This window comes from Solenopsis invicta, chromosome 15 (assembly GCF_016802725.1).
Source record: "Solenopsis invicta isolate M01_SB chromosome 15, UNIL_Sinv_3.0, whole genome shotgun sequence".
NCBI lineage: Eukaryota > Metazoa > Arthropoda > Insecta > Hymenoptera > Formicidae > Solenopsis > Solenopsis invicta.
In genome coordinates, this window is record NC_052678.1 from 8,898,650 (window position 1) to 8,923,713 (window position 25,064).

At 42.2% G+C, this 25,064-nt stretch overlaps 1 protein-coding gene across 17 annotated transcripts in view; it reads left to right on the forward strand.

Moving 5' to 3' along the window:
- The window catches only part of LOC105194313 (SET and MYND domain-containing protein 4), a 123,185-nt gene extending 99,317 nt beyond the window's left edge, over positions 1-23,868 (forward strand). For 16 of the 17 annotated variants that reach the window (XM_039458090.1, XM_039458087.1, XM_039458093.1 and 13 more), the window contains 7 exons: positions 1,395-1,516; positions 16,220-16,484; positions 17,282-17,403; positions 18,047-18,490; positions 18,868-19,069; positions 21,680-21,895; positions 23,293-23,868. In XM_039458090.1, the coding sequence (XP_039314024.1) occupies positions 1,395-1,516; positions 16,220-16,484; positions 17,282-17,403; positions 18,047-18,490; positions 18,868-19,069; positions 21,680-21,895; positions 23,293-23,608 (1,687 nt within the window). In that variant the 3' untranslated portion in view covers positions 23,609-23,868. The remainder of the gene's footprint in view (positions 1-1,394; positions 1,517-16,219; positions 16,485-17,281; positions 17,404-18,046; positions 18,491-18,867; positions 19,070-21,679; positions 21,896-23,292) is intronic. The other variant, XR_003268794.2, reaches the window with a different exon arrangement.
- Positions 23,869-25,064: the final 1,196 nt, after the last annotated feature.

Genomic DNA, 25,064 nt, shown 5'->3' on the forward strand with positions numbered 1-25,064 from the left:
GTCAGGTCTTAATTGGTTGAATCATTGGCGTATTTTGCGCCGGTCGTTATCACAGGAGTATTTATTGCAGCCGGACATGCTGTCCGCAGTGAAAGAGTCCGCGGCGCAAAAGCGGGATAATTCTCCGGGCATCGAGATAATAAATTACCCTCGAACACAGAGAATAGCGTATGTACGATCGCGCACCGCGCTCCCTTTTATCGAAATGAATATTGTAATTTCCAACTGACTTTCTCTTTGCCACGCCGCGCGCCGCCCGCGTTCTCCTCCTTTTTTTTTCTCCCTCCTCTCCTTTTGTTTCTGTTGCGAAACCGCACGCTTCCGCCACGATTTATGCCGTTGCTTCCTTCGGCTTGCGAGAAATTTACGTACACGTAGCGGGAAGTTGCAGTTTCGCGGACCGCAGCGACAAGGGGGATGCGCGCGGCTTTCCTCTAACAATAATTCTCGTCCGTCAAAACCCATACTTAATACCCGACAAAATAATTTCTCGCGCTCGATACAATCGCTTTTCCCTCCCCCAACAATAATTTTTGTCCGTCAGAAACTCGTACCTTAACGAGTACGCTTGATTAAAAATTAAACATAAAATTTACTCACCGCGTGTTTTCGCGATAATGCAAATTTTTAATATCGCTGTTACATCTCATTAAGATATCGTCGTTGTCCAGATGTATTCAAAATTATCATTTTCGAGCTATATGCGGCAGCGTTTTTCCGATAAAACGTTCCGTCCGATAAATTCGCAATGTTTCTCCGTGAAGCTTTTCAATTATGAATATTACTACGTACATACGTATCTCTCAAGTCTCTGTCTCTCCCATTCTCTCCCCCCCCCGCCCTTTCCTCTCTGTATCGATCTTTGCTTATGTACGCGTATATATACGCGATCTTTGTATCAATAGTGGTACGTCACGTCAAACATTCTATCCTATAGGTTACCTCCGAATGTGTATGCGTATATACCGAAGTAGTATATCTGACAGTCGCGAAACTCCGTAGTATTTGCGTCTACTTCGTGAAACTCGAGAAGATAGTAATTTGAAGCTCTCGTCGGCCTCGCGAGTGTTTATTCCGGAAGTACATATCGCGCTACCACCCACGGCGCGCGCGACCGGGACATACGTGGAATATTCATAACGGTTTCGCGCGCCCACGCCCGCGCCCACCTTTCCACCCTTCCGTTGTAAATGACTTGCAAATGTTTCGCTAATTACAATAGACCCGGGCGGAGAGGCTCGTTTAAGCTCGGTTAACGAGCGACATCGGAATAAAACAAACGGGGCAGCGGCAGAGATGTGTGCGCCAGCGAAATGACCCCTCTCTGCAGCAATTTCCGTGCCCGTACATTTATATATAAATATATATGTGTATCTTTTTAATTGTTATTACAGGCGGGAGCTTCAGCGAATGAAGGAGGAGTGCGAGCGTTTTTTGAGGGGCACTGAGAACTCCCTGGTGCCCGTCGATCTCCGCATCAGCAAGGTGGCTCGACTGATTTCGGACAAGGGGAGAGGTACGTAAGGCATTCTTGGCGCATGCGAGCTCTTTTTCACCAAACTCGATTCACAGATTCGGTTTAGGTCCCAGGCGTATTCATGAGGGGAACTGTATCGGACGAGAGCGCGCGTCGCTGATCAACGACAAAAATCGGCATTTGAAATCCGGACTTCCGGAGTACGGATGGCGGAATACGGAATGCTTTAACTGACTAAAGTAATAAGCTACTGATTATCCGCGAACGATAAGATATTACGACGCCGTATGCTGACGCATTACTGGCTACGCGTGGGAGCCGTGTATCGCGAGTGCGATACGCGGGCGCGTAACGTTATAACAGAGACGGTCTTAAGTGTAATCTGTGGGGATAACAAGGAGGTTAGCGAGGCAAGATTGGCGTCAATATCGTTACCGGGACGCGCGCGTGTATGGGGAAGAGAGACAAATAAGGGGGAGAGACAGAGACGAGAAAGAGGGGTCGGGAGGTCCGCAATAAAGGCGGGCGTAATAATGTCGCGCGCGATCTCGTCGTCCTCCTCCTACGCGTATCCGGCGTCAAAATGCAGGAGCCATTCCCGGATTATGCTTCTCGGTATTGTCTTGCGTCTATTGACTGCCGTAGAACCGCGCTAGAACAGTTTCCGAAAACGTCATTTTCGAATTCGCCGAGTGGAATAAGGAGCGAGATGCCTCTTGTGTATATTAAGAATTAGAGTATTAGTTTCGTATTCGGTATCGTCGACAATCCTCGCAGAAACGAAGAGTGAATCGAAACGATGAAAATTATATCGTTTGGTAGGAACGTCAGTGCAGATTGCGCATGCGAGCGTGTATGAAAGAGAAATGTGAGCAGAGAGGTGAAGGAGGCACGGGCTCGTTGGAACAGTTTTCAACATTCGATATTTTAGATAATTAATTATCATGATTAAACTGTACTAATATGTAAGAGAGAACCTTTCTCTACATTTTTATGCCGGGAACTATCCTCCCTCTGTTCGAAAATAAGTTTGGTTATTACAAGTAAAAATAATCCAGTTGACAAAAGTGAAAATTACTAGCGTTGCGTTTTGTTTCTTCCACCAATAAAACCAGTAGATGATATCAAATAGTCCGAAACGTCATAAAGATTTCCAGGTTTAAAATTGCAAACATTTTAACGTTACGGCAAGCTTGTAGTAACATTGTAGAAATCTTTTGTAACTTCCATACAATATTACAATGTTTTAATGTAAGGTTTATGCAATGTTTTTTAATCTTTCAATGCTGAGTTATGATTTTTCACTTTTTATAACAAATGTTATATTAATGATTAATATTATTAAAATATTTAAATAAAAATTTTTTTATTATTTTATTTCTTTTCCTTTTTATATCCAACGTTTTATAATATCTATCCGTCTATTACATGTGATTTTTTCTGAAAAACAGAAAAAAAAATTTTATTAAATAAATTTTTATTTCTATTATATATTAAAATTTCAAAATATTACACTTAATTCAGTAGTTATTAAAAGTGCATATTATTTTTTTGTGTATATTCGCTCTCCTATTTTTTTTGCTTTTATTCTTCATTTTAAACTCTTGCTTTCTTTTTTTGTTTTTTCTTTAAAAAAATTTTTTTTATAACCTTTTTTGTACAAATAAATTTTTAACTTTGATAAAAAGTTAATAAATTAAAGTTTATGTGTTTCAAAAATAACTAGTTAAAGTTAAAAATTAAATCATTTAAAATTAACTGAGTTAAGTTAAAATTTATTATTTAACTTTTTTATTTAATTTTTAATTTTTTAATTACCTAATCGTGCAAATCAGTTATGAGGGTTTAATGCGGTGCGAGGCAAGATCTCTCTAAAAGTCGTCGCAGTAGTCTCGCGCAGCGAGAGAGACTCCGCTTTTCCAAAGGCGCGCATGCATGCCGATTAATGCCTCCTCACTGGGGTCGTTGACCGCACACGGTGCACGTGCGCGCTGTCTAGGCCGCCTCCCCACTCTTCTCGGCGCACGTGCGCCTCGGGCAAGTTGAATGACCGTGGAGAGTGGGGAGACCGGCCCAGACAGCGCGCGGCGTGTGGCCTATCTTACGGGACTGTGCGTGGTCAACAACCCGAGGGGGGCATTTAACAGAGACGGTGTGCATGTAATGCGGAGTCTTTCTCGCTACGCAAGACTACTGCAACAACTTTTAGAGATCTTTTTGCATGGGAATTTTTAAATACGAAAAAAGATTAAGACGAAGAAAAGAACAAAGGGAAGAAGGGGTAGAGTTTAAAATTAATAAATCTATATTTTAATAATATTAATTATTAATATAATATTTGTTATAAAAAGTGGAGGATCATAATCCAGCATTAAAAGATTAAAAAACATTGCATAAACCTTACATTGAAATATTGTAATATTGTATAGAAGTTACAAAATGTTTATACAAGTTTGCGGTAACGTTGAAATGTCCGCAATTTTAAATCTGAAAATCTTTATGTTTCGGACTATTTAAGATTGTCTACTGGTTTCACTAGTGGAAAAAGCAAAACGCAACGCCAGTAATTTCTGTTTCTGCCAACTGCATTAGTAATAACCAAACCCATTTTCGAACAGACTATCTGTATATGGTACAGTTTCTTTATATAATAAACAAAATACAAGCATACTACCTTGTAGCCAGCTAACTCCGATAGCGGGGTAAATTGATGTATATCACATTATAAGTTGTCCATACAACAAACTCCATATTAAATTAATGGAAACGTAATAGAAATAAAAAGAAAGATCGAAAATATTTTGGTAAAGATTGTATTTTTTTTATAGTTATTTTGTGACGATCGAATAGCAAAATGCTGTTATAGAAAAACATTTATGTACTATTTTAAATATATCTTGCTTTAATATATAGAAATATTAAACGTTCTCTTAAAAAAAAAGAACATGTGCGTATGTTTGATTTCAACTATTTTATTATAGCAATTGCTGTTATTATGCAACATTTATAGTAACAGAAATTTTATTTTGACTGCAGTAAAGTAATATAAAGTTTTGAAAAGCTCGAAAATTTATGTGCCTCCGCTTAAATCACATTTTTTATTTTTTTTATTGTAATACTTGTTTGAGTTAAATAATATTTTGTGAACAGTATATTATAATAATTATGTAATAAGAGAGATATTTTGCGATAAACTTATCATATCAACTTTCTTTCATTGTAAATACGAAACGCAATGCTAACTTGTGCCAACGAGCTTCGATCTTCCTTATGCAATGCAAATCATATACTTGGATGTTGCGCGTTAAGTCTTTTATCCTGTAGGCCTACTCTTAATGAGGTTCGATATCGTTACGGTGTTATTACGTAGATTTATGGTAAAATAGGCCTACTGAGTTAATTATTGCACAGGACGCAGACCTCGCCTCGTGTTCAATTCGCGCGTCATAAACATACGTGCTTGCGACAGCGCGAAATAGAAAAAAAAAAGTAGAGAGAAAGAGGGAGAACGGGCGATCCAGCCGCTACGTATTCTTCGCGGAAATTCTGCCGCGGTGACTTCGCGAGGCGATATCGAGTTTCGCCCCGTCTCGTAGTCGTCGTGGTATTGTCGACGAAAATCCTATTCACTGCGGCGATGCTGGTGGTGGCGGTGGTTGGCGGCGACGGCGACAGCGGCGGCAAGCGCGATTCTGCTTCGCACAAAAGCCAACCGTTGCCACCCCCGCAGCCCCCTGCAAAATATGTGATTCGTGAAGCCCGGCTTAAGATCCCCCGCCGCCGGAACCCCGTGGTGTCGCGTAAACTTGCATTCTCACCATCCGTCTCGACTTGCCACTCTCTGGACGGACTTAACGACGCGCCGCCACCAACCCTCCGCCTTCTCTTCCTCCTCCTCTTCTCCCTCTTTCCTGCGAACATTTACAAACGGCAAACTGCCACCCTCCGATCGAACGCATCTAAGAGCCCGGGCGAGAACAACGTCACGTTCTTTGTTCTTCGCAAACACTCGTTCGTCTTGGAAGGACGCCAATCGCAGGAATCACGATGATTTATCAGAGATAACTGTTATCCGCCTCCTGCCTGTGGATGAAATAACGATGTCTGCACGTCTAGCACCACTTCTAGCAGCGGTAATTAACAATGCAAATTGGGAGAGAAAAATTTAGAAAAATTCGAGTCACATTAGAAATCATTTAATCGAAATATTCTTTATCACGTAAATGTATGCACACGCTGAAATGTCTTGTACGAGGGCAGCGAACACAGCCCGTCGTGTTACTCGAGCCACTCGTGTTTCCGAGCGGTCTGTTTGAGCAGAACGCTCTCGCGCTTCGACAGCTCTTCCGATATTTTCGCGTCGCTCGCGATCGCGTACGTCGTGCACGCGGATCGCGCAACTCGTAATTCCATTTCGCGGTGAACTCCGAACGGGGATGGAGAAAGGGGTGGAGGGTGAACTCGGTTAGCCCCGTTTTGCAGCGCGGCGGGTCCTATTCTCCGATAACGCCGCCGCGCTATTTATCGGCTCGCACCCATGAGCGCTTCTAACCGGTGCATGTAACCGCATTCGCGACGTTCCTTCTTCCCAAAGACGCCGCATCGTCGACGAGAGGGGGAGGGGCGTGCTGAAAGAGAGAGAGAGAGAGAGAAAACGCGGGTGGATCCGAGGGAGAATGGCAAATTGAATCCCGCGAAAGCGTGTCCCGACGAAGCCCGGACTCCCTCTGCGGAAAACGACACCGTGTCTCTCCATACTCTCTCTTTCTCTCTCTCTCTCCTCCTCTTTTCTTTTCTCTCTCTCTCTATTTCTCTCTCTCACGCTCCCGAGATCGATGGGGAATCGAGTTATCGGCCTTAGTAGATCGAGCGTACCTGCGCCGCGTTAACCCACGAAACTTTATTGGCAATGCGCCGCGCACCGCGCAAACCCACGCGTGCCCGGACTCGCGATCGCTTCGTGAATTCCGTGAAAATCGACTCTCCCTCGTTCTCCTTGCTCTCTCTCTCTCTCTCTCTCTCTTTCTCTTCTCCTTCTCCTTCGCTCTCGGCGGGTCTCTCAGGCACGGGTCCTCGCGAGCTCAGTAAACCTATCCTTTCCCCCGGAATGAGAAACTTCTTCCTCTCGCGGCTTTCCGGTTTCCGGTGAGCGAGGGGCGATCGGCGGAAGTGAATCCAGTGGGCTTTCCTGGCCACGACGACCGCCATGATCCACAACCATACCTTACCCGAGGACTCGATATCGCGAACAGGCGCGAAAAATGAAGTGCCTCGAACGGCTTGAAGTACTCTGGAGCTATGTCATAAAACAGATATCGGTGGTGTCGATAAAAATAAAAGTACGAAACTGCAGAACCTTGATCGTCTAAAAAGATTAGGGAAGAGTTGTCCAATGCTTACCGTTTAAATTATTTTTTTATATTGCTCATTTGGTACATAAATAAACGTTGAAAATTATAGCTTGATGTTTCACCTATTACTACAACATTTAACCTTTAATCAATTACAAATTATTATAAATTCGGTTTCAACGTGCTGCAAAGGATATGACTTAAGCAATCAGTCGTCTAAATCATATCTGTGAGTCTGCTACATCGTATAGATTTTTTTTTAAATATGAATTTATGAATTAAAGTAGATAAAATATAGGAAATTTTAAACTGATACTTATTTTTATCAAGTTATCAAAGATGAGAATAAAATATTTAATAATTAATAAATTACGTGGAAAATCTTGAAAACTGCAATCGTGCAGAGTGTAAGAAACATCTAGAGAAATATTATTGATAAAATAGCACTGAAAAATGCTTTTATCGGTATCGTTGACTTTTTGGAGAACGGAACGGTGCATCGAAGATATCTAGGAGAGTGTCTAGACTTTTTGTTATATATAGATATTAGATATCGCGCATGTTACATACAACGCATAGTCAACGACGAGAACTCGACACCGGCGGCGCGTTGAACGTAAAGATCAATGAAAAATTGCAATTCTCCGCGGATTTTCCTTCGCCCGCCCCGTGCCCGCCCCACCTGATTAAAAAACTGTCGGGTGTAGTTCGGTAACTCAGTTTGACAGTCGAATATTCAGCCACTCGTCCGGATGACGGACGGTAGAAGGGTAACCGATTGTTGATGTCGAGTCTCAAAACGGCGCGACGTTTATACGAACGATGCCGAGAAGCGGGAGACAAAAGCGCGCGCTTTATTCCATATCGAGTGGCAGATTCGAGTTTCTATGGTCGGATTAACGCTGGGCGCCCCTGCCCTCTCACGTCCTCTCTCCCTTTCTCTCCCCCCTCACTCACTCCGTCTCACTCTCCCGTGGTATCGGTGTACGGGCTTTATGTTTGATTCTCCCGGAAACTTCTGGCAAGTTGCATTAGGATTGAACTATGCGCGCGGACGGTATTGATCCTTGATAGTTCGCAAGCGCCCAGCAAGAATATAATTCGCGATACCGAGTAACGAGCTTAATCTAGCAAGTCACTCTGCAAGCTATCGATCCTGCGTTCTCTGCTACTCGAGATATTAGCGTACGACGTGCATTAGGCGTGCCAAAAAAAAGAAAAAAAAAGAAAAAGAAAAAGAAAAAAATCTCGCGCTCGAAACGAAAAGTATAATGGCAGACGGGATAGCGAAACCTGCAGCTAAAATAAAACATCCAAAAGTGTCGTTTCCTCCTTCATTACCATCTTTCGGAGACACTCCGTTCGTGAAACGGGAGATAATTACGATAATAAATCAGAGCGACACCGTTCTCCGCCGCGTCGGGATCCGGATCGGCTTCGGACTATATTTCGATCCCTCGGATTTCGCGAGGTTCGCGGTGAGCAAAGCACAGCGGCGCGGCGGCGGCAGCGCGCGCGCGATTACCGGCCCAAAAAATCCGCGAAACCCGTATACCGGAATGTTTGATGAAACGTCGGTCAGTCCGATGCGATGCGGCGATCCGGTTCCGATTCGAGCGACGTCGAATCCGTGCGAGAATGCGGCCGCGCGCCGGGTTGAGAAGCGAAACACGGGGCCGGCTATGGTTTCCATGGTAACCCACACAGTCGATTTTCCCGGGAAACGCTTAATTCAATATTCCTTTGGAAGACAAGCCGCCGCATATATATATATATATATATATATATATATATATATATATATGCAAACACATATAATGTACGCCGTTCAAACGACGCCGACGATGGACGATGGTTCGGACCTTGGCGTCCTTCGCGCGAATCTGCATCTCTTGACAAAAGAAAGGAGCCTCGACGCCCCCACATATTGAATGTACGGCCACCTCAGCGTGCCGATCGTATTGTGTAACGCATTGTGCGGTAACGCGCCTCTTAACATATCGTAGATCGTCGACCGGCTGCTCCTCCCGCTCCTTCTCCTCGTAACGAGATTCGTCTAGACGCGGATAACTCTATTGGGCTCTTCTTTCATCGCGGCCCATCCCAAACTCTTCACATTACGCGACTTCACTTCGTTTGTCGAGAACGAATCGACGAGGTTACTCATAGAATAATAAAAATATGTAATTCTCCCTTTCCCGCGCCGTCCGGGCGGGAAGAAGCAGATTTGTCCGTACCAAACCCTCGTCGTCGATTTTCATCCTCTGCCAAATCGCATTTTCAGAATATCGATATAAGTGATAGAATATCAGCTCCCTCCATTTCTCTCTCTTTCTCTCTCTTTTGAATCTCGTCAATCGTGATCGAATACAGGGAGATTTGCGGGAACAATCGTAACAATTCCAACCGAATTTTTAGGCGCTTTTCGCAGATAGTTCTTCTAGCGGGTTTACCGCGCGTTAGTGCGCCGCGCATCGGATCTATATTGGAATAGTCCTCTTCGACTCTAGCTCCAGTTTAAACGGCGCTTTTAACGTGAATGTGCAATCACAGGGAGCGAGCACGATAAATCGGGGCGGAACACTTTTTCGGTTTTCTCGGATTTGCTGTACGTAGGAATGCGTCGATAGTGTTTAAATTAAGTGCGGCACCCCACCGCGGGGGTGCCGGCCGCGCAGCGAAGAAGGAGTGGGCGAGGTATATAGATAGGGGAGGTGGGTTACAAACTTTGCTGGGGGGGGAGTGAGGGGGGGATAAATCGAGCCGAAGAACAAAAAGACACTTTCCAATTACGGCGGGGGCTCCGGCCCCCGTGGCCGGTGTAGCTGACGGCCAGTTAGGTACAAAGAGACGAATCGACGTCGATAACTTGGCGCGCGCATCATTTGAGCGCCAAATACCATGTCGGAAAATATCGGATTTCCCGCGTAAACGAGGCGTGCCGACCAGAGAGAAAGACAGAAGGGATGAGAGAGAAAGAGGGAGACGAGACGAAACGAGACGACAGGCCGTTGAGCAATTCCATGCATTCGTGAGTGTGCGCGACCGATGGGCATCTATATATATATGCGGAAACGATATTATTTCGTCGATGTTTCGTGCACGCGACCAGGCCGGACAATTGTTGATCGAAGGGTGCCCCCTCGATCTGTCTATCTCTGCTTCGGTTGTCCGGAGGGTTGCCTCTCGCTTGAGAACACTGTCGTCAGTATCCGGTGTCGCTGGAGCGAATTTGCGCGTATGAAATTACATTATTTGATAAGAAACGATTTCACGTTTAGCGATACCTAAATATATTGCTTCCAAATTTACTCGCTATTAGGAGGTTAAATCAAATATTTTTAATTAGATCATTTTTTTCTTACTAGCCTATCTATAAATTGATAAATTTAAAATAGTACTGCATCCGATTAAAGTAATAAATTGCGAATTTATTTCTGCAAGAACAAAAGTTTTTTTTTTTTCTTTTTAATGCTGCTGGTTCGTCTATTGATAATTGATTCGAATGACGTTTAAGTTAAAACTGTATTGCCGTTATTGAATATAATGAGAGTAACAATTTAAGTAATACGCACACTCAAATAATAGCGATACGTTTATTACGTGAATTTTACGTTTAATACTTGAAAAGGAAAAGAGAGAGAAAAAGAAATCGATATTTCAATGTGGGTTAATCGTATTTCGCCGTAGCTCATAATTTGAGTATTATTGAAAATCGCAGTCTTATTCGCAGCTAATTTGAAGCATACATCGTTCGTCATGACGGAAAGACACATCTGTGTTTGACAACGCGAGGATCCAGATTCGCCCTCGAATCGTTTGATGCCGATTTGCGATTCGCCACGTAACCTATCCAAAGGCACGAAACATATTTGCCATTATTTCACGAACGTTTCATGATGCGAGAGATACGATTATCGACCTCCGGATAAAAGCACTCCGGGCGCGCTGAGTTTAATTAGATTTTTATTCGGGCGCTTTATCGGAGGGTAATAAAATAACTGCGCGAATATTTAGCGGTGGTACCGTATTTAGCATCGGAAACGGACCGGCCCGATTTATTTACGCGAGTGGCCGTATCGCAGATCCGGCAATTAGCGATCAATCGATCGGAATTAAAAAATATGAAATTTTGATCTCTCGCCGATAACTGTGATTAATGGCGAGTAACGCCGATCATCGTGTAGAGCGGGGATGATGGACCGGCAGCAGGATTGATTGCGCGCGCTCTCGACTGCATATTTTATTCGTATAAATGCCGTTTATGCATCACTGACGGACGCTTTAAAAGCGCTGATAGGCAAAAAAAACAACTATTTTTCAATTTTATTTTTGCAGTAATGGCGGCGAACAATATTCCCAGCTACCGCTTTTCAGGATAATGCTTCCTCTCTCCCCCTTCTTTCCCGAACTTTCTCACATACACAGGTGAACGAATAGAAGTGGCTCGCCTCGTGCAGGCTCGCGAAGATGAGATGCTTGGAATTTCTCAGACAGTGGCGAAACTTTGTTTGCTTCGTGGACTAAGAATTAAATTAAAAGACGCGTCGTGGTAGAGGGCATTCGCCGGCCGTCTGGTCGCGGCGATACATTACTCTTCCTTTCTCTCTTTCTCTCTCATACCGCTCTTTTAATACTCATCAGATTGGATTCATTTATCTCCCTAAACTTTTTAGAAAATCTTCCCGATTCGTCGAGCCGTTAACGCTAAGCGGCGGGAATAAATTGAAAGTCTTTTCTCGACCGGGGAAAAGTTCCGCCTCGGAACGGTAACTTTGCGTGCATCAACTTCAGTAATTAGCTTTATATTAATTAATAAATTCTCTCGCAGTTACGTCCGTCTTTCTTATTCGTTGCACGTACACGACACGTAGTAATACTTTTGGTGCCCTTAATTTTAATGGTGGAGTACTTGAATTTTTGCGTCAACTCACATCTCGGAAGAAATCTCTAGGATAATCAAGAAATTAGAACCTTTTGATTCGATAAATTTCAAGTTGCACATCTCAAAATGAAATTCTTCAAAAATTAGTGAATCTCAATAAGCAAACTTTTTTCTCAAACTCTAATAGAATCTGAGAGGCTCCGACTGCTCCTATTTCGGTTAATTGTAAAAAAAAATCAACTGTCTCGATATTCGTTCCGATAATATAAAGACATTATTTCGTGCTTGTCTAAAGCCTGAATGCGAGCCGAGGCTACGCCCGACTAATTGATCGTTAAGAGCATCCCCCGGCTGAGCCAGCTCCGGAGCGTTTCGCGCGCTCAAACAGAGACAAGCGCTTCTTTGTTTTCGAACGTGGAATTCTAGCACCGCAAAGCGCCCCTCGAGGGCTCGTGGCTTAAGCCGGAAACGCGCGATTCGAGGGTTGCCGCTGCAGGTGCGGCCGTTCGTAACTAAACTTCATTTACTTCAGCCCCTCCCCCTCCCCTCCCCGTCCCACGGTCTGTAACCACTCACGAGCCTGATTACGGCCCAATCAAATTAGAAGAGCGTTCAAAGTATCAGCGTCGTTGCCGCAAATGGACTCGTCTAATTTCTTAAAACCGGCTACGCGAACGCGCATTGTGGAACTCGCGATATATCGGCATGACTCGAAAAATAAATTTCGACAAATTTCATTATAGGAACACTCTCTAGCACCATCGATGTCACTAATAATTTATTTATCGATTATTAAGCATCCTTTCCTTTTAAAAGAAACTAATGATATTTGTTATTTATGACTCGATTATTAAAACTCATCACACCCTCCTTATCGTGGCGCTGCTACCTTCGATTAATCCTCGTAATAACGATTTTTTTCATCATCCGGGATAACGTCGGTCTAGAAGCGTTAATTTTTCAGAATGCGCTAACAGAAAAGCGGTGTCGAAAACTTTGGCTTTATAATTTTAAACTTTTTGCGCGCTCTTAATGAGTGAAAAACAAGACAAACTGAAAAAGATGAGAATTAACTTTTCAAAAAAGAAATTATTGAATAAAATACTCTGGACGTGCAGATGAATTGTTTTTCGGATAACTAGGTAGCGATCTCGCGAACTAGTCGAACAAACGAAGTTAAAGATATATCAGTTGGTTCTCGTTAATTTTGGCATATAATGAAAAGATAAATCGTATCAGCGGGAAGATCTCGGATTAAGTCATTCCGCAGTTTCGGGTCAGAGATTTCTCCCGAATACAAGTCAATATAAATTCATGTTATCCACGTGGAAATTTTTTCCACTTTCGCTCGCGCGAATGAATATTTTCTCCATTCATCATGCGCTGTACGTTCTTTGCGGTAATCGGCCCGCCGGATCGTAAATTAGTAAATGGATCCTGCAATTTTAACGCACGCTCCGTGCCCGTGTTCCCGGGCATTATTCTCGTCCGCATATTTTTTTTCCGACCAACGACAGGCGCGACGTTTCGTTAACTGTACAAACGAGGGAAAAATTTGAAGTCGCGGGGATGAAATTCGAGCGAATGTAACTCACGCTCGTCGGTGATTATTCCAGTGACGTCCGCGGCAAGATGAAATGCTCGCGAACGCAAATGACGAGTGAAAATATAAAGGAAAGCATAACCGGATAATGTTTTTATAATATCCAAATGAATACGATAGGAGACTGCTGATTGCGTTCTCAAAATTAACGTCAAACTGGACAGGCATAAATTGCAATGTTACTAGTTAGCCAAAACTTATCATTGTCGCGATAATTACAAAATGAAAGCTTTAATAAATTATTTGTCAATTCATTGTTATGTTGAATTCAATCGATTTCCATTGAAAAATTCTCCATTTTGTCTATATCGTTCAACGAAGAGGTAAAGGTTGAAACGCACTTACCGGGGGCGAAGCTTCGTACGATATCGCTAGACGTACCGTGATTAATCGATTCGTCCGTGTGTACACATCCCCTTTCGGACCGTAGCAATTTCTTCCATTCATTAGAACACCCCACGGTGGGCAGCATGCCACACGCGAGCGTCGCGGCCGAGATAACCGGAAATGGCGTTTCACGCGGGATTGCGGCTTGTTTACACATTCTCGTTAACCCGGAGATCCCTTGCGGGAGTCTTAAATCATGGCGAAACTTCCGCGCCGCGTGTGTAAATCGGATTAACAGTAAAACGAAGACTCGCTTCATTAAGCTTCGTTATTGAAAGGCACGTTGCTCGATGTCGAATGGAATTCCGATTTATTGCCATCGAATCCGATTTTCTAACAAGTCTAAGAATGATATTTACGCAAGTTCGATATCTACGAGTGTATGAAAGAATGCTGAAATATTTCAAAATTCAGCTAGACGTGGAGATCTGAAAATAATTTTGTGCTGGACCCTCAAAATGATTATAAGGTATCTAAGCGGAGTAAAGTCCTTGATATATATATATATTTTTTTTTAACTATAGAGATATTGAAATAAATTAAATGATAACAAAATCTTTATTTCAATCACTCATAAATGAAATGTATTTCTTCCACATAAAATATTTATAAATAAACAACAAAATTTTAATTCGAATATTGGGCCTTATTATATGTTTATGTATATGATAAGGTCCGAATAAAAATTTAAAAATAAGTTGAAAAATAAAGAAATTAAACATTTATGTTTTAAAGTCTATTTTGAAAAATAATTATTAATCACGAAAATAAAATTTCTTAAGGTTTACTCTATTCTTTTTAAACATCATAATTATTTTTAATTCAGTCTGTAATTAACTATTTGAAAATTTTTAGTCGCTTGAATGTAATTTTAGTTTCTCAAAAGTTAAATTGATTTATAAATATTTCAAACAAAAATCATGATAACCGATAAAAAGTATAAACAAATTTTTCTCAGTTTGAACACATCCAATAAGTATATCTCTCAATCGTCTTGGACGTCCAAGAATGAAACGATTCCGCACCTGCTAAGTGCAATGGTTCCAGATCTCGACGTGAATCGTTCGGAATCGTTGCGACTTCTCCGCACGGGGTTAACGGTAATCTCGACAGATATTTCGATCGTGGGCCTAAGGCTAAAGCAAGATCGCCGCGCAATTACGTGACTTTTTCATCCTCTTCTTCCATTTTTTCTTTTACTCACTCGGTCTTTCCTTATCGCATACGCATCATGCCTCGCGATGAACCGCCGCGTCAGCCGACGCGCGTACTACGGCTCGTAGTATAGTCCGTAGTACACGGCCTCTCCCCTCTCTCTTCCCCGGCCGTTCATTCATGAACGACGGAGCGTGGCCGGAACTTTTCGCGCCGCCGACCCAACCCACCGCGCCGGTGGAAATCGACGCGGAGGCGCGGGACAAAGAGCGCTACGCTTCGCGCCTATCTCGTCGAGTATCCTCGAGATAACGCGCGTGTATGCGTACGGAGAGTGCGAAGGGAATAACATGACTTGCGCATAGCGCGAGGCACCGAACGATATCCGAAACGCTCGGAGGCGAAAGAGCGAACTGGAGAAGGGTTATTTTCTCGTTTTGCCCTAGTATCGAAAATCCGCCGCGAAAAAAAGGGAGGAGGGGGAGGAAAAAGCGAAGCCGCGCTCTTCTCCTCCTGGATTTTCGATGCCGTTCGCGGAGTGCCGCGGATGTTGCACGGTGTATATCCGACGAAACTGAATGCACCGTGTGGGCGTATTATATTTATATATACCTTCGATGTATCGCGAAAATCGTTGGTCTCGTTCTCTCCGCCCCCGAGTCTCGTTTCACGAGTGTTCTACACTAATTAAGTTTAGCTTTGGTGAAAACTATTTCACGATTTTTACACGAATTGGAATATTCAGAAATACTGAGAAAGCCTTTAACTTTTCTCAGAATTTTACATATCTGTCTGAATTCTTAAATATTTTAACATTTGTAAAAAAAAAAAAAATCTGAGAAATTTTGTAACAAGTTTAAAAATTATACAGAAATTCTGTGGATAATTCTGAAGTTTACGTAACTCTGAAAAATTATATGAAAAATTCTGAAAAATTGTTATATCAATATTATTTATAGTTTAATAATTTTGGTGAAAATTTTTTTCAAAATTTTTATATAAATTTCAGAATTTTTCACAAAATTTCTGTATAATTTCATAACTTTTTAGAAAATTTCTTAGATTTTATAATCTCACTAATCTTAGAATATTTACATTTATGACAAATTTTTAGAAAAATTGTAAACTTTTTGAATATTTTTGAAGTGTTCTCCAATTCGCATAAAAATTCAGAGAAAAATTTTCACAAGGGTGTGTGCCTAAAATATCATATACACGTTCCGTGTACTCGCTTACGCGCCCGTAATAGAGTTCAAACAACCTTGTCGGGGAATTGGCGTATCTCGCGGGATACCTGCCGTTCCATTAGCTCAGTCAGGACAAAACTCACCCTAAGAAAACACTGTGCTGCGTCTTCCCAGGCAGCGGCGGCGGCGACTGTGGTGGCGACGACGACGACGGCGGTGGCGGTGGCGGCGGAGGCAGTACGCCGTTAAACGACGCCGTTAATTCCGAGCTCCGTTGGTCGTCCGGCGCCCTAGAAATCCGTGAGACCACGACGGCGGGTAAACACGCCGTCGCAACCGCGGAAATACATCCGGGCGATATTCTGTTAGTCGAGCCACCGCTGGCGGGCTGTCTCCTGCCCGAGTTCTATGGCACCCATTGTCAGCATTGTTACGCGAGGTGAGGAGAAAATTGCCGTCGGGTCCTCTCACTCGAGCCCTCTCTTTCCCTCCCGGATTTAATGGACACCAGCCTTGGGCGACACGTAATCCACCGTGTGTAGCTTCTGCTTTGTCTACGTGCGCGGCAGACCCTCGTCTCCTCCGTCCGCCCCGTTATCCGCAGCTTTTTACGGATAAACCCGCGACGGCGAGAGAGAGAAAATGGATTTCATTAACCCGAGCGACGCCCGGGCGAGGCGCGCGACGTACGACGTATGCGGACGGAGGGAAAAACTCGTTATTACGCGAAGATAAAAGCCGCGCGCGCCGACCGAGCCGTGAAAAATTTCAGAATGGCACGCATGTTTAAAGGCGACATCCGGACCGAGCTAGCGCGAGCGAACGAACGCGAACGAGCAGCTTGCCTCGATGAAAGCGCGAAAGGCGACGTCAGTGGGTCTGAATCCGGCTTTAAAGATGTTAAATCGACTTTCCAGATGTTACTTGAGTATTTTTCATAAATTTGTCGTTTGTATAAATTTTATTTATTTTCTTAAACTAACTTTGGGATTCACAACGGTTTTATTTATTTTTTTTCTTTTTTTTTTACAAAGCGACTTGAATTCGTTAAAACGTTCGTTATATTTGGAGCGTATTACTCGAGATTGTTGATCGATCTGAATTTACCTGGATTGAATTTTGCTCCCGCGGTAGTTTTCTCTCGGCTTTTATTCGTCAATTTGCATAATTTTCTTCCTCCGAACTCTAACCCCATTCTCCTTTCGATCGATTTACGAATATTCGGAAAATTTTTAGACTAAGAGCGCCGATCGGATGCCCGGACTGCAGCTGCGTTGCCTTTTGCGGAAGAAAATGCAGGGACGTCGCGATGACGACGTATCACAAGTACGAGTGTAAAGTCCTGGCGTTGCTGATAGGTAAGAGCATGAATGGACGATTCCGTTTCAGTATAATGAATACAATTTTCGATAGCAAATGTAGTTTCAGCGGATATTGCGATAACAGACTTAGTTTCAACTTCCCTTTACCTAAACTTACAATTGAACTAGAATTTAAATTTTGACCACAAGTTCTCGTGACGTTTGAAATTTTAAAATTGGTCACCACATTTTTCATAAAAATATTCTATGAAAATAAAGTCCGATCGGAGATCCGCTGAATATTTTTTTAATCCGATATAGCTGAGAGATATTATTAAATGTTTCAATCAATATTTTATGTTTTTCCAACAAAATACTATTCAAGTATTTTATTAGGAAAGAAAGTAATTAAAAAAAGTAAAGTAAATAAATTAATAAAGTAAAATTAAGAATAGTATTTTGTAAAATACTATTTTAACGAAAGATATCGTCATGCATTTGATACAGCAATTATTACAACAGTACTCGCGATGTAATAATTAGCGAGATAATAAACCTCCACTGTATTTGTCGAGGTATTTTTCTCGCTCTAAGTAAAAGCTACACTTTACACACGCGCGACCCGGCATTATCTCGAGCGCTCTACGGGCCGAGACCCTTACAGGGTAATTACGAGCCGCTCTTAAATTCCTCCCTCTAGGCTCCGGCATGAGCGTGCTCAGCATGGTCGCTCTTCGGATGGTGACGCAGGAGGGTCTGCGAAAGTGTTTGAAGATCCACGAAGAGTTAAAGAAGAGCGCTATGAAAAAGGCGGCGATGCCTTTGGCCGCGACTACATCTCATACGACAACGACGATTACGGCGCCGGATACGCACGACACGAAGGCGAGCAGCAAGTCGACTAAGAGAAGAATCAGACGGAGGAAACTCAAGGAATCCAGACGAGGCGAGGAAATTACCGAGATGACGGGGGAGAAGAGTACAAAGGAGACACGCGAAAGCGGCGACGTAGCCCCGTACAACTTGGTGACGCACGCGGACAGACGAACGAGCAAAGACTTCCTGGAGAGATCGCTGATGGCGGCCTTTCTGCTCAAGTGCCTGCAGAGAGTCGATTTCTTCGCGAGCTCCACGCCAGACGACGGTACTTATTATTATCGGTCACTTTATCGGCCCGTAATATACGCCGGCTCCTTCTCGCGGGGGCTGTATTTAACTTTCGGTAATTTAGCGGATCGCGAGTAGTCGGGGGTAAGACGAGGAAAAAATGTGCTTGATCACACGAAGGGCGAACTTTTCGATTCAGCAGATTCTCTCTCTCTCTCTCTCTCTCTCTCTCTCTCTCTCTCTGCGCGGCGCGGCGTCCGTCCGTAAAACCGTAATTTTAACAGCGTTCAGCGGAAAGAGTCGCGGAAAGTTTTTGCCGAGAAGCCAAGAAATGGGGGAGGAGGAAAGAATAGAAGAATGCACGGAGAGGTGCGGGGAGCTACACTAATATCGGAAACTTTGGCGAGTTCGCAGAAGTCCCAGGCGCCGAGGAGATCACCGTGGCCGCCCTGCTGCTGAGGAACCTGCAGCTGCTCCAATTCAACGCCCACGAGTTCTTCGAGACGCGGGTGAGCGCGGAGCATCGATTTCGCGGCAGCCGACCGATCTACCTCGGCGTGGCGATTTATCCCACAGTCGCCCGTTTCAATCACGATTGCTATCCCGCGGTGACGAGGTAAGTATAGCGAAGAGACGTTTTGAAGGGGCATCTCTTTGTAAAAAAAATTATCCCCCCCGGAGATGACGGTGAGTTCATTAGACCATCGCAATTCTTCAATTGTTGTTATTACACAAATTTGCCTGAATACAGATCTAAAAATAATTTTAGATCATCAAAATAATTACGTAGGACGCTGTTTGCGATAATATGGCAACTTTTTTTTCATAATTATTTTGATAGTTCAACAAAATTATTTTCAGATCTACATTCTGCTAAATTTTTAGATGCTTCAGCAAAACCGTTCTGTCTGCGTAATACATTCAGCATTCATTCTTTTTATGTTATATGTTATTTTAGTTTCTTGAAATTAATTGGTACATTTTAGTCAACATAAATGGGTCTCACAGATTTAGTAACAATCCGTAACTACGTTGCACATTGTGACGTCAGCTGTGGCGGGCTAAGCTTCTTGCGAACAGAGATAAGAGTTAACGAAATTGTCGGCTATCAGTTTGTTGTAGCTTTCTCTCTCTCTCTCTCTCTCTCTCTCTCTCTCTCTCTCTCTCTTTCGTGATCAAAGATGATATTTTCCCGAGAAAGGATCTTATTTCTCAAGATGCGTCGAGCTTTTATATATACATTACGCATGCGGTCTCGTCGAGCTTCGCGTCCCAGCATGATTCACCCTAATTTACATATTAATAACGTGACCGCGTTAAAGAGTAGATCGCGATGTAGACCGGTGTGAGAGCTAATTAGTATAACCAGACGGTACACAATCGCCTGTGTCATCGCGCGCGAATTATTAATCGACCCGCGACCGCCCGCAGTCTGTTAGGCAAAGTTTCTCCGGGCCCCTTTAACAACTTCTCACATTTTATCGCCGGAAAACTCCTTTGTCTTCCCGCCAAAACAAGTTCTCTCCCTCTCGTCGAATTTACATAAATTCACGAACTCTCACTTATTACTAGGAAATTGACAAAATTGAATGGGGCAATAAAATAATCCTAACGAATTCCAATTCTTTTGAATATATTAATTTTAACGAGAAATAAATGTTTCGAGTAAGTTATTTTATTTAGTGTCTCGAGTCATTTAAAAGTCCCTACAGCACGGAATAGCAAAAAACATTACAAAATATTTAGCTACAATGTTGCAACAACATTACGTATCACTATTTCTAAAACAAACATTTTACCAATGTTGCTGACACATTGCTGTAATATTTTACTTTTTCAACGCTGTATGGGAGAGAAACGATGCGACGCAATCCGAGAATTAGGTCCCCTCCTAGGGAAATCCTATATTGATGCTTCTACCGCGAATCTATTAACGCTAATTAAGTACGTGGATTTTCGGGCGGCACTAAAGCGCGTTTGTGATGACTTCGTGGGTCGCGACCATTATATGCGAAATTACACCAGCGCGCTCATTATTCCTTAATGTTACAAACTCGTCTGCGTTACTTGGTGCGAGCGGAAATTGTTACTGTTCACGTTATTAACGTCGTCGGGGCTATTGTGATGATTACGATTATTATTTCATTGCAAAGTGATTGCGTCGCCCTTCTCATTTTTCGATTTATTAACTCGTATACTTGATAACAGCGTCCGTTTCGAAAAGAGACCGGTTAACGACGTAATATTTGAACGCGTTTGCCGCGTATTTGAGGTAAAGTGTCTAAATAATAAAATAAGAATCTGCATTGTATGCATTTATATGAGAAAGTATAAAATATAGATGAGAGTTGCCGAATACGTACCACTTAAATTTTTATTGTATTTTCCATTTGGTACACAAGATTTGTACACAAATAAACGTTGAAAATAATAGCTTGACGTTTCAGGCATCTATTACTAATATTTATTCATCAATAATAATTTATAAGCTGTGGTTTAGTGTGCTGCAAAAGGTATGATTTAGGCAATCAGTCAGTTATATTGTATCTATAAGTCTCCTAAATCGTATCACTGATCGATTTTAAATAAATTAAAATAAATAATTAAAATAAATTAAATAAATTAAAAATATCGATTTAATCCTTATAATAATTGCAAATATGTACATACAATCAATGTAACATATTCTACAAAAAATCTTTTATAAAAATTTTAAAAAGATTTGGTATAAAAAATTGTATGATTGCATTTTTATAGCTGCATAAATTGATCAAAAATTGACATCGGTTGTGTTTTTTTTTTTTTAAATGTTAACCCGTACAATATAAAAAGTTATCTGCTAAATTTTTGTTTATATTACTTATTTTTCATTCACTTCGTATTTTTGTTACTACACGTGTTGCTTCATTAAGTAAAAATATAAAATATTGAGATATGATGATTTAAGCGACCAACACGCATTCAACAACTCTCTTCTATAGATTTATTAAAGAAAAAATATAAAATATTTTAAAATAAATGTTTGACTCTCTTCGGAAATGCAATTTAATTTTGCTATTCGGATTTACTTTTAATATATAAAAGCTAGATATAATTTGAACGTAATTATCATATACCGAAACAGAGGAGACTAGTACCTCCGATAGCCCATGTGTTAATTTTCGTTGCGTGTTAATTTTAGTTAACGGAGCAGGATTATTAGTATTCTCCTTTTGTCGGATCGCAGGTACTTTGTCGGGCAACATATCGTAATAAGGGCGATACGCGGTCTGCGGCCTGGCGACGTTATTGCCGAAAACTACGGACCGATATTCACGAAGAGGACTCTCGCCGAGCGTCAAAGGACACTGGCGGGAAGGTATTGGTTCCGGTGTACGTGCAAAGCTTGCCAGGAGGATTGGCCGCGCTTTGAGAATCTGACGAACGATTCCGCCAGGTTGAGGTAAGTCCATTTAAATTCTCCGAGATCAAGCTCATTAACGAAGTAATTTAATTTAATTAAACGAACGATCGTATCGGCGTTCTCCGCTTAAGTTTCCCCCCTCGGTCGAACGTCTCCATGTCGGCAGATTAGCGAGGTAATATCTATCGGAAGTAATGCAAAAAGTTACTCATTAACGGCGACCTCGAGAAACGTACGAGTGTCGCGGTATGCGCGTTTTAATTAAGACAGTTAACGTTTTTTTCGCGTTGTTTAATCCGAAAGTCCCCAGGTTGAATGTCTCTCGAAAAAAATCGAGAGATGTTGGTAAACCACAGCAAACGAGTAAAAGCACAAGAATATCACGCGAGAGGAATAACAAGCGGCCGAAAGAGAGCGAGCGAGTGAGGGGGGGGGGAGTGAGAAAGAGTTAGCAGATGTTTTTCGAGATCGTTAAAAACCGCAAGTCCTGATGAGGCGAGTTTCTCAAAGGGAAGTACTCCTATGCCGTAAGGATGCTTCTGTCGTCAAAGGTACTTCTGTTCGTCGTCGTAAGATTCTTATACCAACTCCAGCGACACGGCCAGGTGCCTTTATCAGTTTCGCGGTAATTTTCTGGGTAGTAGCATCACTACTCGTTACGTTGCGTCTTTTACATCAACAGCGGAGCGCGGCACCGCCGGTATTTCTCTTAGAGAAATAAATCACGGAGCTTCTCTTTGAGAGCGTCGGACAACAGTTCAATTACGAGTAATTATTTATTACGAGTAATTATTATACGAGTCATTACTAACGCAAATGCAATTCTTTTAAGTGCACGTCTCCATTGACGTTCCAACGGTTTTTCCCTTGGGGAAACGATTGAATACCGACTGGAGTATCTTTATGTTTTGAATTTTTTTTCCAATATGCTATATTCTTAATTACGTTCGTACAAAGTATTAGCGAACCAAATGGATAACAAAGTCATGTTCTCAAAGAGAATCTCAAACGGAATTTTTTCAGCATTTACATTTGTTGTGACTTTATTATACATGAGTGATACGAGAAATAAGAAAATTTTTGATAAAATCTTATTTGCTATTTTCATTGATAATGAGAAGAAGATAATCAATTCTAAATTTTTATTAAAAGGAACACAGTATTGGATATCTTTCATCAGTCAAGTCAAAGATATTATAATAAAAACTATAATAACTTACATTGAATTTCTTAGCATTTTAAAATCGATATCATTTCCGATAAAGAAATAATTATGTAGAGATTAATTAACGAAGCGCGGAAGATACGTCGAATCTTCTGACATAAAATTACAATTCGCTTTGATTTCGATAAACGATTTGATTTTTATTGACGATGCCGTAATAAAATCTTCCTGACGAGAGAGAATCCGCGAAATATCCTTTTTCCTTCCTAAGGTGTCCTACGGCAGGATGCGACAGACTACACCCACGAGCTCGGCAGGGTAAGCCGATAAAATGCCCGGGCTGTCAAAAGAAAATCTGCTTGGAGGATCGACTCGCGTGCCTACGGGAGTGCGAGGCTCTCTACGACCGTGGATTGGCCAGTATGGAGGACGAGAGGGTCGACGAGGCGATCGCGACACTCTGCGACGCCCTGAAGAGATTTCACCAAGTCGCCTGTCCACCGCATCGGGACACACACCTGGCCGAAATTGCTTTAAGCTCCTGTCTGGCTGACTACGGGAATACTTGGCGACCGACGGCGCTTTGAAGAGCGCACAAACGGAGAAGCTGACTTGAACGGATCCTGTAACCATGCGGACGACCGCGGCGGTTCGAAGATGTTCTTCGAATAAAAGAGGTACGCGTTTGATCGTGGCTACCGGTCAGGCCAATTTGGCTGGCGCACTCTGTGATATGCGCCGAGACGTATCCGGGCCAATATTCTATATAGTGTTTCAGACGAAAATGTATTATTTGTTTAAAAATGTATTGCTTTCAGGTATATAATAAATTCTCAGTGACCTACTACGATCGTCAAGTGTAACAACATACATACTTAAATTAAGAAAAACGATGACTAACCGATCAAAAGATGATCTTAGTGCTCAATAATAATTTTCTAGATGAATTTATTTACATTTACAAGTTCTTCCGAACCGCGTAATGAATTCACACGTTCTTATCACTGATTGGCTTAACTCTAGAGCGCTATTCATATTTTTCTTTATCCTGGATGAAAATTCACCTACAGTAGCACATTAGAGTTAAGGGAGCTGAAACAAAAACAATACTGAAAGTATTGATCAGGAAGAGTTCAGCTCAATCTCTCTTACCTTTTTACTAGCAATTCTTTTTTTTTTTCATCTTTATAAAACTGATTAATAATAATCTGCCTTTTAATGTTTTTCATTAATGTTAAAAGATGGTTAAAATCTATCGTATGTATATACTAAAAATTTTCAGCGGCAATTCTTCCAGGTTACGGCAATTTGGATCGAACTTTGCGCGGGGGAGTGAGGAATATCGTTATCTTTATTGCCTTTATGAAATCACCAAGCAATGTAATAAAAAAATGAGGGGGTGGAGGATATAGAACGAAAGGGATTTCGCCCGTCGCGCGAACGATGTCACGTCGTCCGCATAACGTCGTACAATTTGCACGCGTTATTACCCGACCCCCATACATACGCACTGTACTTTGACCTCTTGTATCCGACGATTATCGGCACATGGACGGGAACAGATAGCGGTAATTGATATTGCAAGCGTGAAACGGCTGCACGAGTAGATGTTCGGTATCGGGAAATTAGCGGCCGAGGCGTTTACCGAGGCGTCGACCTGGAAGCCAACTTTTTTAATTTCGCCTGCACACAGAGCGCAGGCAATCAATTGGTTCATCCAAGATCTCTCCTGATTGCCTTTGCTGTGTGTGTGTATATATATATGAACGCACGTTTGCACGGTGTATCGTATCTCTATCTGTGAAAACATACGGTCGGGGAGTTTCTGATAAGTCGTACTGGTTTTTTGCTCTTAACATCTTCCTCTCGTTTTGCCGATCGCGAAAAGCATGGAATTCTGCCAATCTTAACGTTAAGAAATCCCGCGTCGTCTCGTTTAACAACTGCGTCTCGAGGAAGTATTTACGATAAATCCTCCTCCTCCTGCCCGAGAAACGCAGAGACTTATTTACAGTGAAATAATAAAGTGGAGCATCTTTCAAT